This window comes from Phyllostomus hastatus, unplaced genomic scaffold (assembly GCF_019186645.2).
Source record: "Phyllostomus hastatus isolate PE091 unplaced genomic scaffold, TTU_PhHast_1.1 phas_contig_198, whole genome shotgun sequence".
Taxonomy (NCBI): Eukaryota; Metazoa; Chordata; class Mammalia; order Chiroptera; family Phyllostomidae; genus Phyllostomus; species Phyllostomus hastatus.
In genome coordinates this window covers 6,527,236-6,540,850 of record NW_025333715.1, presented here as the reverse complement: position 1 = coordinate 6,540,850, position 13,615 = coordinate 6,527,236, and the positions used below count along the sequence as shown (strand labels likewise).

Sequence of the window (13,615 nt, the reverse complement as noted above, 5' to 3'; positions counted from 1 at the left end):
TATTCAGTAGTAATATCCTACTGAATACTATCAGAATAATTTTCAGTTACTACAGAAATAATTATTTCTATTGATTTAAACACAAAGCAATGAAATAAAAGGTTAAAAATCTTCTGTGCATGTACCATGAAGCCGAACGTATTCAACAAACTCTTGCAAATGGGCAAACGCCTCTCTTTCTGAGACCCTCACAGGAGGGCAGTGGTCACACTAATTCCCACTTGTCAAGTAAAAGTTGGTAATGTTTATAGGAGCAGAAACTGGAGTTCAAAAACCTAAAGTCACTGACAAACTAGGATACAGACAGCAGTGCTGTTTTTGAAATGACAGCCCACGCAATAGGAGAAGATAAAGACTGAGTGTAACTGTAGGGAAGAGAAACTAGAACTGCCAATCTGATGGGAGGCTGAGAATTATTCTAGTCCACAGGCCATTGCTAATTCCACTGACCTGGGAGGAAGCCTGAGACAGGGGCTTCCCTGCCCGAGGCTCACCTCTGCCCTCACAGTCCCGGGGCCAAGCAGGACCCACCACAGGCACCAGACGTCTCTCCTGCCTGTGTCTGTCTCTGTGCAGCCTGAGTCATGCTGAGTGAGCCCTGACAGCTGGGTGTGCTGCACCAGGTGTTCTGGGCAGCCAAGGCTCCCGGGTCCCTCCTCACAAACTTCTGCTCACTTGTTGGGTCCACCCTGTGTCACAAGCTCACACAGTGACTGTAGGCACTGGGGTGGAGCATTTAGTGTGAGACATGGAGGGACAGAGAATGAGGACAGTCAGGATGACCATGGCCACAGGGGAAAGGGGCTAAGTCAGGGAGGACTAGCAGCCAGAGGGAGGAGCTGACAGACAACGTGACCAGAGAGCTGGAGGCAAAGGGGAGGGCAGGGCAGGAAGGGACAACACAGGGCTGAGGGCCATGGAGGGAGGACAAGGGACAAGAAGGAGCCTGAAGGCAGGACTCGAGGTAGAGGGAGGGGTGTGTCGGGGACTGTGCTGCCTGGGACAGAAGCTGCCTGCAGGGGGCAGAAAGTCAGCCCGTCCCACAGAAGCAGACCTGTGGGCAGAGCAGGAGGGTGGGGGCCTGGCTCAGGGGTCAGTGATGCTCTCGGGCACTGGGCCCACCGCCCTGTCCCCCAGCTCAGCTCCAGGGCTTGTCTTCCCTGGTCTCCTCTGAGCCTCAGATGGCGGCCCCCTCCACACTTCATTCCTCCATCCAAGGAGGCAGCAGGAGGACGGGACCAAGCCCAGAACACGGCAGCCTCTACACACTTTGGATGGACAACGGCAGGGACCCACCATGAAGGGTGGCTGACAGCCCATGAAGCACAGCCCATGAAATGATGAGAGGGCCCAGGGCTCTTTCCTGGGAGACCTTGTAGGCACTGGGGAGGGAACAGGACCAGCTCCTGGGTTCCCACCTGTAACATATGGGGAGTGACAGTGACTGACCTTGGGGGCAGTGCTGGCAGTTGAATGTCGTGCATTAGGACAGTGTCTGAGACAGTTAGTCCTCCGCTAAGGGTGAGGTTGTTATGACAGGGATGGGAAGTCTCATTTACAAATAACCCTCCCATGTGCAGTCAGTCCCTCAGTCCTCCAGCAGGCTGTGCTCCCCCATGGGCAGCCCTGTGCTGGGAGGGAGTGTTGACAGAGGGCCGTGGTGACAGAGGGTGGTGGTAACAGGCAGCCCTGGAGGCCTCAGCAGGTGGCCATGCCTGGGACCCAGGACAGGGCCAGTCCTGCTCCTGACCCCCTCCTCCTGGCCTCCCTGATGGGGACTCCTCTCCTCCCCTCTGCAGGCTCCTGCTCTGACCCTGGGTGCTCCCCCTGCCCCTGCTGCCGCTGTGCCAGGGAGACTGCCTGTCCCAGAGGGGATGGCGCCAGGCCCAGGTGAGGGGGATGGACTGCGAGGGGCTCCCCTCCCGGGTCTCCTAGCTGGCCCCTGCCTTGTGAGGCCGCCTCCCCTGGTGTCCCCATCTGAGCCAAGCCCCGTCATGCCCAAGCCTGTGCAGACCGCACCACCCTCGGGACAGGGAGTGATGCTCAGAGCCCGGTGCTCCGAGGCAAAGCCCTGTCCCTTCTCCCAGGGCTGCAAGTGGAAGAGGTGGAGTCGGATCCACACCCCCCACTGCTCCCTCTCGTCTCCCCCACTCTGTGCTGTCCCCAGCCCTTTGCTTGCCTCCACGGGCCCAGAGTGGGGTCCCTTCCTGCTGTGCCCCGTTCCTTCCCGCCCCACGCTCCCTTTCCTCCTCTTGGTCCTCACCCCTGCCTCCCCTGCCTTTCCTTCCCGGCTCCCTCCCCCTGACGGGGACACCGTGCGGACGCAGAAGGAGGCCAGCAGACGAGGAGCGACAGGCCATGTTCCTGGACAGGGAGTCCCAGGGGCACACGGAGGTCTGTGCCGCTGCAGCTGACCTACACACTGGCAACAGGGCGCCTCCTCCTGCAGCGTGCAAACGCTTGTCCCTAAACTCCCGTGGATCTGCGTCGGGCCAGTGCGGCCTCAGAGGATGAGAACACGCGGTGGGTCTGCATCGGGATTCCGGTACCTGCCCCACAGACACAGCAGGGCCGCGCGGCAGCAGCCCGGCACGGACAAAGGCGCCCAGGGGGCAGGAGACAGAGCTCACAGGCAGCCCCCACGCAGACACACGGTCCCACATGCACCAGTTTGGGGCCCTGCACACCAGGAGGACAAAATCACAGGGAGAAAACTCATGAAACGTTTTCGTATAGGCAATCCAAGCAAACTAAACATTTTATGGCTATGTCATCATATATGCATGAAAAAACAACCATGTTTCAAAACGTTAAATATGAAAACATTCACCCCTGAGAGGGTAGGTAGCTCAGCTGGTCAGAGAGTCTTCCTCATTCACCAAGGTCGCGGGGTTGAGCCCAGTCAGGGACCCCAGGAAGATGCCAGGGCGTGTTTGAACCAGCGGGACAACCCATCTGTGCTGTCTTATCCTGGCCCTCTCTGTGTCTTCTCTCTCTCAAAAAATTAGTCATTAAAAAAGAAAACCATTTTAAAACATTAAAATGGCTTTATATGGAAAGAGCATAAGCCTGGCCACACCCAGAAGCAGAGCATCTGCCCCATGACTGAGGGAGGCCCCCCCATCCCTGGAACATGGGAAACCCTGATGAGCCGAGGGACTGGGGCAGCAGCCCTCTGTCCCCCCAGGGGAAGGCCGAGGGGACTTCCCAGATGTCTCGCCCAGAACCAGGAACTCCAGGCACATCCGTCCCTGACCCAGGTCCAGCCTTCTCTTCACCTGCACCCTTCAACAGGCTGCGAGGGGTGAAAACTGGGTGTGGACTGGGGCTGGGGCGGGGCTTCAGAGTGCCCCTCCCAGGGGAGCAGGGCCTCTGTCCTGCTCCCTCCAGCAGGGCCTGTCCCACCCCCTATTTGTCATCCTCACTTTCCCTTTCCCTTTGCTGGTCCTGCTGCCCAGAGGGGCCTGTGCCCAGCAGGGGAGGAGCTGTGCCAGGAGGCAGGCCACAGGAGGCGGGGAAGGTGGGTCAGAACCACAGGGGGCCCCCAGCCCAGGGCCCTCCCACCCTGCAGCCCATGCAGGGGGAGGTGGGGCCTCAGCTGACAAGGCTGGGAGATCGCAGACGAGGAACTTTCCTGAAGCAGGAGCCCTCTGAGCAGAAAGGCAGAGCCAGCGCTGGGGGCAGATACCAGCAGAGAAACAGCCCAGCAGGAAGATGACGTCATGGAGCCTTGGCCCAGGTACCGCTGCCCACTCTGTCCCCCTGTGGCCCCTTCCTACATGGTGGTCCCTGCGGGGCCTGTCCTCAGCCTCATGCACCCCAACGCCAGCCTGGCTTCTCCTCCCCCTGGGCTTCTTCCCTCAGCTCCCTCTGCATCAGGGGTCTGTGCCCTGATCTGGGGATGCCCCCACTCCTGCTGCTGAATGGCTCCACCACACACACCCTGTGACAGCAGCTCCCAGGGCCAGAAGGTTCCTGAGCTCCCCTGGACAGCCCAACTGTGAGCACAGGTGTGAGCCACTCTGTTCCCAGACACGGCCACATCCTTAGCATGTGTAAGCGTAGCAACCAGCATCGGGAGCGGAGAACAGGGCCGCCCACGGTCAGGAGAAAGGTTCTCCGAGCACATCTGGGTAGCAATGGGCGGTTCACACCCCCCAGGGCACACACTGCCCTTTCCGTCCTGCTGGAGCTGGACAGGGCTCTGCCCGGGCAGGGGGCCTGCTCTGTCACTCCCCTGCCCTGCACTCCACCAGCCACTACTTGTTGTGCCCTGCTTCCTTCTCTGTACAATGGGGTGACACCCCTAGATTTGGGGAGGACAGGAGTTCACATACATGGAGCTCTTAGAACAGTAGTGTGAGCCTGAAATTTCAGGTGTTAGCCTGGTATTTTAAAAAATAAGCCTGTATAAGTGAAAAGTGAGGTGTGACTTGAACCTCAATATTAGAGGCTATTTTTGGGGGGTGGAGGAGGTTTTATTATTCTTTTGTCCCAGTGGGTTGGGGATGAGTGGCCAGGAGTCTGAGGCAGGGGTAGATGTGTGCTGTTGGCAGCAGCAGAACCGGCGTCCTGCAGGAGAGGACACGGTCCCTGCTGTCCCTGCAGGCCCCTCCTCTTCCTCTGCCTGTGGTCCTGGCTGGGAGGAGGCAGGACATCCTGGGTGGAAGGGGGAGGGGGGCTCCACACCCAGGGGTCATGGGCCCCTCTCAGGAGAAACCGGATGGCAGAAAGCCCAGGGGACACTGTGTGATTTCTGTCGTCTCTCACGTCCCCAGGAACCCGATGCAGAAGTTATATACAGACTATTTCGACTTTCACTTCACAAACGAGCTTGCCCCGAAAGGTCGAAATGGCTGCTGCATCTGCTACGAAGTGTGAGGAAACCACTGAACTATCCCCTTGGCCAGAGGGGTCTTTGAAAACCAGGTACAGGACCCACAATTCGGTCATCTAAGGCACCCATGTGGAAAGTAAACAAGTAAAATGCCAGAGCCTCCTCCCTACACCATTGTCCTCAGTTTTAGGCCTTTATGTCCCCACTTGACCCCCTGAATCCCGATGCACTGTGCCATTGGCCTGCCCCACGGGGCTGCTTTTAGAGCATCTGCTGCCCGTCAGTCTGCCCCTCACCCAGGGCCTCTGCGGTCTTGGAGGGAAGGGCACCTTAGAGAGTCAGGCCTGCTGAGCCCCAGCTGCTTAGGGGGCCCCAGGAGGTGCTCTGCTGGCTGGGTCCTCCCCAGCCATACCCTTGACTCCTCCAGACCCAGCAGGTGTGACCCCCAGGGCAGAACCCACCCCTGCCCCCTGCCAGCCCCCTGCCTGCTCTGAGGCTGGGCCCAGGTCTCCCTGGAGGAGGACGCAGCCTCAGCAGAGGCACAGCACGCCCCCCAGCCTGCAGCCAACCCCTGACCCCCTTGTGCCCTGTCCCTCCACCCACCAGCCCTCCCACCTTCAACACATCTATCTGGCGGAGCCTCTCCACGCAGAACAGCGTTTCCTCTCTTGGTTCAATGACAAGTATCGGTCCCCTCATGCGCACTACCGTGTCGCCTGGTACGTGTCCTGGAGCCCCTGCTTGGAGTGTGCAGAGGAGGTGGTCAGCTTCCTGGGGGAGCACGAGAACGTCAGCCTGAGCATCTCCGCCTCCCGCCTATACAAGCGTGATGACCAGGACCGGCAGGAGGGGCTTAGACTGCTGGACCAGGAGGGGGTCCAGGTGGCCATGATGTCTCCCGAGGGTGAGAGCAGAGGGCGTGGGGGCAGGGCTGTCCCAGGGATCGGACGAGGCTCGGGGGCACCTAGAATTCCCCAGGGAGAGCGAGTGGAAGGGGAACGTGGGAATCTGAGGCAGGAGTGATGGCGTCTTACAGGGAGGAGACCAGGCCCTGAGGGGCGAGGCCGGGGCAGGGTCAGGACAGAGAGGCTCCCTGGCCTGACCTGACTGCTGTCTCCCCTTTTTGCCTCAGATTTTGAATACTGTTGGGACAACTTTGTGGACAACGGCGGAATGTCCTTCAGGTATTGGAAGGGTATCCATCGAAATTATTATGATTTGGTTGAGAAGCTTCATGAAATCGTCTGGTGTGTTCCCTCAGCCCCTCCCCCTTCTGTTCCTCCCGCTCCCCCTCCCTCCACCACCTGCACCTGAGCTCTGTTCTCTCTGCCTCTCTGATCCCTAAGGTGCCCCCCACACCCATTTGCCCTTTACCCCTCCCGGCCTCCCTGTCCCCAAAAGGATGGAGTCCCACCCCTTAACTGGGCCCTCCCATGTCACCACACTAACCAAACCCTGTCATTAACTGCACACAATGGGCACCAAGTGCAGCAGTGTGACAAGCAGAGAGCCACGGCACTCGACTGCCAGGCCTCCTTCAGGGGCCCTGAGGCCCGGCCCCGGGCCACCTGAGTGCCCCTGCCTCTGGGGCAGCTGCAGTCCAGGGGTTGTGTTGTCAGTCAGGCCGGCGCCCCCGGGGTGACAGCTCTTCCTGCTCAAGTCCTTAGACTTGGGAAGGTGGTCAGAAGTGTGGTTAGAAGGTGCTGTCTCCCTGTCAAGCAGGGGATGACCTCAGGGTCCCAGGGGGCTTCCCGAGCCTGTTGCAGAAGGAAGACCGTGTCCCTGCCCAGCCCAGCTGCGGCCCCAGGTCTGATGGGAAGAGGCCTGGTCTGAGCTGGAGGGAACACAGGCTTCTCTCCAGGTCTCCGAAGCCGCCCTCCCCCTCTCCCAGCGGCATAAAAAGGCTGAATTTCCGGTTGTCGGAGAAGAGAACTGGGAGAGGTCTGGCCCTCCTCTTCTCTCCCTTCGGCCGAATCCAATAAAGCCTCAGTGACCGCAGCTCCGGTGTCTCGGTGTTCTGGCTCCTCGCACGGGGGGCACACACACCTGCTTTTTGGGAGGTGGTTCCGTCACTGCTGCCCAGCCTGGGTGGCTCAACTGGAGTTTTGCCCCCCACAGTCTGGAGGCTGGACGTCCAAGGTGGAGGTGTTGGCAGGGCAGCGTCAGAGAGGGAACAATTGCTCTTGTTACTCTCTCTGTCGGATTTCAGTCCCTTCCACCACTTCCCTCAAGCTAACAGGGCCTTTCTGATACTAATCCCAGTGTGGGTGGGCTTGTGCACATTCTAGGACCCTCTGGGTCTCTCCAGCACACTCTCCTGTGAGGCTGGTAGTCTCTCCCTGTGCCTCAACATCCACAGGTGTTATCAGTGTCCCAAGGTTCTATTTCCCAAGGTCTGTCTCACGGCCCAATTTCACCTCCTTTATCTGCGCGAGAATGTGTCATGTACAGCCAGGAACCTTGCGTCCAGTGTCTCCCTTCACAGTTACTGCCTCTCTGGGTCTTCCAGCTGCCTGTGTGCTTGGGAGTGCCTGGGTGCCTTACGCACCCAGGATCTATTATGCGTCCGGTGCCACCACTTTTTGTACCAACCCCTCTCCATCCAGCTGCCCGACTCTGCCCCTCCTACCAGTCTGAATGAATGTGTCTATTTTAACTCCTTGGTTGTATGACTTCCATACAGTTCAATCTTCGGTCAGATCTAGTTGTTATCTTGTTTCTAAATTATTGCTGACCTTATTTTGGTTGTGCAAGGAGGCACAGTGTGTCTACCTATGCCTCCATCTTGGCCAGAAGTCCGAGCTCCATTCTTATAGGGCAGATATTTCCTGGGTAGTTTTGGCGGGCTTTTGCTGGGCATGTACAAGGAGTTGTATTACTTTAAAGCTACTTCGAATTTGGTCTCCCATGAATTTCCTTGATTGGCCACTGGAGAAGGGGGTCACACAGCGTTTATTTGTTATAACGCTATTATAATGACGCAGGGTCATGCAACATCTACACAGGTGCATTCATGAGTCACCATGATTCAGCACTTTTCTGGAAAGAGAGAACAATGGGGCTTAGAACACTGTCTCTGTCCTGCATTGATGTCCTTCATCTTAGCCCTGGGGCACCTCCAGAGTTTCCTCATTTCTGACTATCTGCTGCCTCAATATGCTGGGATTCTGGGCAGGCTGCCGGGAGGAAGTAGGCATGTGTTCTAATCATTCACCTTGATCTTTCTCCTTCTGGCTGCAGGGATTCCTCTGTTATGTTCCCCGACCAGCCAGTTGGGACGCAGGTCTGACACCTGAAACACGGTCAGGGGCAGGGATCCAGCAGGTGGAGAAAGGCAGCAGCTCACACCCTGTGCCAGAGGTTCAGGGTGGGCTCTGTCTGTCACCCCACCTCTGAGGAATCCCAGGAGGAAGGCTGTCTTCCTGGAGTCAGTGCAGGTGTTCAGATCTGTGACGACTTCCAATGAGCTGCTTCAAGTCACTGTCACATTGTTCTGTCAGATTATTTAATCTGGAGTGGCTTCATGTGTTGAATCTCTTGATTTCCTGTTGGGAATGCCCTGCCTGGTTTCAGAAGCTTTAACACCCCATGGCTAAGGCTGACTTACAGACCTTGGGACCATAAGTCACTAAGGAGACAAAGCTTACTTCCTTGTAGAAGGACCAACTCTGCCCCACTTTATTTTGCCCTGCTTGGCCCAGGACAAATGACTGGTGAGCCAATGATGAGTCAGATTCCTCAAAGGAGGGACAACCTAAGACAGGCACAGTCACAAAGGGGCCCTCAGGGAAGGACTTGGGTGGCTATAGGAGAAGGGGGCAATGGACCATAACCTTTCAGCTTTGACATAGCCTGAGTCCTCATTCTGTCTGCAAGAAGTCTCCTAATCTCTTGGCTGCCTTACACCCCCCACCTGACTTAAGCCTGAAACAATGCTGGAGGGTGGTGCACCCTGAGCAGGAATGGGTAGTTCCCCCATCGGGCCTAAGAAACAATGCCTAAAATCCTGTGAAACCTGCTTTGCTAAGATTGTCCTCAATTTTCTGATAAAGGTCCAAACATGAAATGAGTTTGTTTCCCTAAGATTTATGGCCTTTTTGCTAAGTGACCCTGACTCAGAAGAAGCCCCCATAGTTCTCTGGATGTTACCAGTTGTTTAATCATTAGTGCCTGAGAAGGATGAATGAAGACCTTCCTTGAGGGAATGCTCCCAGAAAAGCAATAAAAGATTGTCCTGGCAAGGGTCAGAGGGATCTGTCACTCAGAGAGTGGCCTTGCTATCCCCTTTTCTCCACAGGACTTCTACAGTCCATGTGAATTTGTTCATCGCATCCACAACACCACAGACACAGCTGGTGGGAGTGTGCATCAACTTCCTTTCTCAAATTAGATTTCTTTGTAGGTTTCAGAAATTTGGGCTTGCAGACTCATGTTGAGAGGAAACTCTGGTTTTGTTTCCTGTCTTTGCCTCACCCCCCATCACCCGCCCTTTTCATTTGCCAGGTTTCACAGTGGTAGCTTGTGTGGTTCCTGTTCTGCTGTTACCTTGGGCTGCGACCATCTGATTACTCATCAGAGTGAGGTTGGCATGGCCTCTGGTCAACAAGCTTTGTGGTCTCTCCCCAGAGAACAAACTGACAGTTGTCAGAGGGGAGGGTGTGGGGATGGGTGAAAAGACAAAAGAGAACTGAAAAAAAAACTCACTTAATGCTTGGGAAGAACATTTAAAGAAAACAATATAAGTAGGTGGGGTGTGTTTGCTTGTATGTTTTGTCTTTACTTATGCTTTAGTAGACAAAATGAAAACAAAAATACGGACAAAAAAGAAATGGGTGAAATATAACTATACATAATGATATGGCAGTTGTAGTTACATGCAAAAATAAAACCCTGTTCTTCACTCTACATATATTTTAGTTAAGAAAATATTGGATGACTAACTGATTTAGAGATGTTCTAATACCACGATAAGAAGTTTCATTAGTGATTTTCATAGGGAAAGTGGGAGAGAAAAATCAAAGGTGATTCCACATTGCTAGCCTAAGGAACTGAAGTCTGAGGTTTCAGATAGGTGGAACAGAGTTTGGAGGCAAAGACAAGGAGCTGAATCCTGAGACTTGAGACAGAAGGAAAGGAAGACAGAGGAACAGAGCAAGCAGAGTGGTCCAGATTTGTTGTCAAGGCCTTCAGTGAGGGGGTAGGAGAGGAAGGGCAGTCAGTCAAGGAGTTTCCCTATGAGAGGCATCACACTAAGAGTGGAGTCTTGCAGATGGAGGGGTCAACCCTTCCAGGTGCCACAGGTAGGCCAGCAAGAAAGGGTCAGCCATACTCTGGGCTCAGCTCTTTTCTACCCTTGCTGGGCACACTTGCCATTGACTTGAGTAGGCAGCTTAAAGTAGAAAAGCACTGTGACTTGGCTTAAAACTTGATCTCCTGAAAATTCACAAATGCCCAGCCCCTTTGTATCTGCTTGCCCCAGAAATAGACCATTGAATGTCCCCTTTGTCAAGCACGGGTCCAAATGGAAAGAGTTCCTGGGGAATTGTTGGATTGCAGCCCTGAGGGGAGGGTCCTAACAGGTCAGAGCAGGAGCTGTGGTCCAGTTAGTCAAGCAGCAGGAAGCAAGCCAATGAGAGGCAGGGAGGCTCTTCCCTCAGACGCAGCACTCGTGTACAAGGGCAGTAAGGCCAAGGGCTAGTATCCAAAGGTCTCACCTGCCAGGGCCAGGAGGACCAGACAGGGCCGACTGGTGCTGTCCGTGGTGCTGAACCTTGGCTGCCCATCTCCAGTGCTACTCCATTTTCCACGTGGGGCTTTGGTGACTCCTGTGGATCCCCTCCCAGGACCTGGGAACAAAGTGAGCCAGGAGATGAGAGTCAGAGAGAAGAGGGGAAGACATACTGAGTTCTTTGGAAAACCCTGCTGCTGAGACACTTCCAAGAGAACAAAACAGGACCTTTTCTTCTTGTCATTTTTTACAAAGTTGTACAGTCACCTAGTCCTCTGGGAAGTTGGGAAGCTCATGATCCCACCATTTTCCACTGAGAGTAAGTTTATAGATGAGCATGGAGATACAGGACTCTGAATTCCTTGCCAGTGTATACAGTAGCTGTAATAAGTGCTGGTTGACTTGGTAACACGTTGGGTGTGAGAGAAAGAGCCTGAATTCAGTACTTGGAATAAAGTTTGCTTTCATCTCTGCCATGAAGGAAGGCAAAGGGGCAAACATCAGAGATTCAACTATGTCAGCCATTTGATTCTAGGTTTTCAAATTTACTTTTTGTGGGAGAGTTATCACAAATTTCCCAGTCAACCACCAGGTGCATAGAGGCAAGCCCCCTGAGTGGGATCCCACTGCTCTTATGTGGTGAGTCTAGGGCTCAGACTCAGCTCCTGAGGACCCCCAAAGGCCATATTTCCCCACCACCTCTGACTAATTTCTTCTTATGTGGCAGAGATTCACAGTCCAATAAGGGCCAAATGGTCTTGCAGTCCACACAAGCATGTTGCTCATGGTCGGGAGACATGTTCAAAGGTTGGAGAGAAGGAGAAGCTGATTAGGGATGGAATCTCCTGCCAATCAGTGATTGGAGCCAAGGACTTAGGTCTCTGGTTTGAGAGAGGAGGAAGATGGGTCCAATCCTCAGCAGGACTCATGTCTCTCTGCTACCCCAGTGGCTCATACACATTCCAGCTTTGGAGAGCAAAGCAACGAGTAACTTCCAATGACAGAGAAGTCATTAGGGTCCCCAATATAGGCACAACAGCTCTGGCAGGGGGCCAGATACAGCCCAGGTGATGAGGCATGAGGCGTGGTCTGAGCTACCGCCATGTCTTTTTCTCTAACTCCTGGATGAATCTGCTCGGCAGCCAAACAGACTCCAGTGAGATCCAGATGTGCAGGCAGCTCTGGGTCTGGGGCAGGCCAGCTCTCTCCTCCTGACACCGGGAAATAAAGTTTTTCTGTCTGCCAGGGGCTTATTCTGCTGCCAGTTGGTCTGCTTCAGTGCTGCCTTCCACTCACTGGGCTGCATAGGCTGTGTTGCTTTTATAAACTGACCCTGCATGGTACTCTTATAGCAGGTGTCACAATGTTCCAAAGGATTTGTAGACCCACCTTGAGTGACGTATTGAGTCAGTGTCTCCTTTGCTGCCACCTTCTCTCCTCTCCCACACTGGTGGGCCCTCAGGCTTCCACAGCTAACTGGTCCAGGCGTGGAACCTGATGCAAGATGCACCAATCAGATCATCTCTTCTGGATTTTGAAATTACTTCTTTGAAGCCCAAGCCAAGGTGCAGGTTCATTTTGTTGAGTTCAGATGCTGTGGTTTTCTCAGTTAGCTTTAGCTGGTGGACATGGAAGGTCAGGGAGACCTGGGGTGAGGGGCCCATTTTGGGGCAGGCATGACAGTCCTTGTATAAACAGAAAAACCAGATTGAGGGGGAAATGGAAGGAAGAACTAAAGAAGCAGAAGCAGAAAGAGAGAGGATGAGGCACACAGAGGCGCTGCCCTGGGGAGGTCCGTCCGCAAGGGACACTAATATGGGGGTGGGGCTGGTGCCTGGTCAGCACAGAGTTCAGGATCGTCTGGCCCTATACTCCAGCTCTCTCCATGCCACTGGCTGATCCATTCCCTCTGGGGGGACCGGTGAAGGAGAGTTTTGTTAGGGGTGTGAATTTGTAATAACTGCGTGAGCATTTGCAACTAGAAGCACATGGATTTGCAAAGAATACTCATTAGGTATAAGATCTTTAAGCATCCTCTAAGCACAATTCCTCAGAGTTTTCACAACACAGATCACCAATTTGTACCCCCCCCCAAAAAAGGCTGAGTTCATCAATGATTTAAAATTAGAAGGTGCTATTCTACATGTTACGAATAGTTTGATGTCAGTGAGATCTACCTTCTGTCTAGCCTTCCTGTTCCTGCTGGGCAGACCTTGTGCCAGTAAGGTAGGAGTGGGCGGATCCATGGGTTCTACCCCAGCCACTCTGTGATTGGCTCAGATGTGCCATGTGACCAAGCTCGTCCAATCAGCATGTATCCCGGGAGTTTTGCCGGGAAATCTTGGACACCGCAGCTCTCGGTTCTCTGGATGGTTGGGGGAGAAGACGGGGAGAACCCTGGGGCCTGGGCCTGCTGTAACCATTTCTGCACCTCAGGGGAAGGAGCTGGAGTGGAACGAAGCCCACACAGGAGGACAGAGCCGCGGCGCCTGCAGGGAAATGGAGCCAGAGGCCTGACATCACCGCTGATCTCAGCAGTTCTATTTAGTGCTCTGTCCGCCGGGACCGGGGGTTCTGCCATTCCTGACTGTGACCGCATGGGCCTCTGTTCTGTTTCCTTTTCCCGCAGTGCGCTGAAGCAATAAATGTGTGTGTGACGGCAACGATGAAACAATATTGGAACCTTCTTTGTGTCGCTTCCTTTAATGAACATTAAGGTCCTCTAGAACGCATTTTGTTGTCCACCGACTCAGCTGGGTGAAGGAAGCGCCGGGTGGAGTCCCGTCTTGTGCTCAGCGCCCAGAACCCCACCTCAGGGTGGGCGTGGCCACGTCTCCTGGGGCCTGACCACAAAGTACCTTCCTGACACATGACTCAGAGAGTGCATGATCTATACGTAAAACTCTCTAACCATACTAGCATCAATAAGCAGGGTTGACCCAGTCAGGGCCCCCCAGGAAGATACCAGGGAGTGTGATACCAGGGAGTGGGTCACCTAATGTGTGCTTTCTTATCCCTGCTCTCTCTGTCTTTTTCTCTCTCTCAAAAAT

General features: G+C 54.5%; 1 protein-coding gene across 1 annotated transcript; it reads left to right on the top strand.

Annotated features, from left to right (window-relative positions):
* Positions 1-3,399: 3,399 nt before the first annotated feature.
* Positions 3,400-13,228, top strand: LOC123816082 (DNA dC->dU-editing enzyme APOBEC-3C-like). Its single transcript, XM_045834817.1, is given in 5 exon segments — positions 3,400-3,739; positions 4,779-4,929; positions 5,444-5,741; positions 5,970-6,021; positions 13,002-13,228. Coding segments are annotated over 5 exon segments (630 nt in total). The 5' UTR covers positions 3,400-3,722; the 3' UTR covers positions 13,114-13,228.
* The last annotated feature ends 387 nt before the right edge of the window (positions 13,229-13,615 follow it).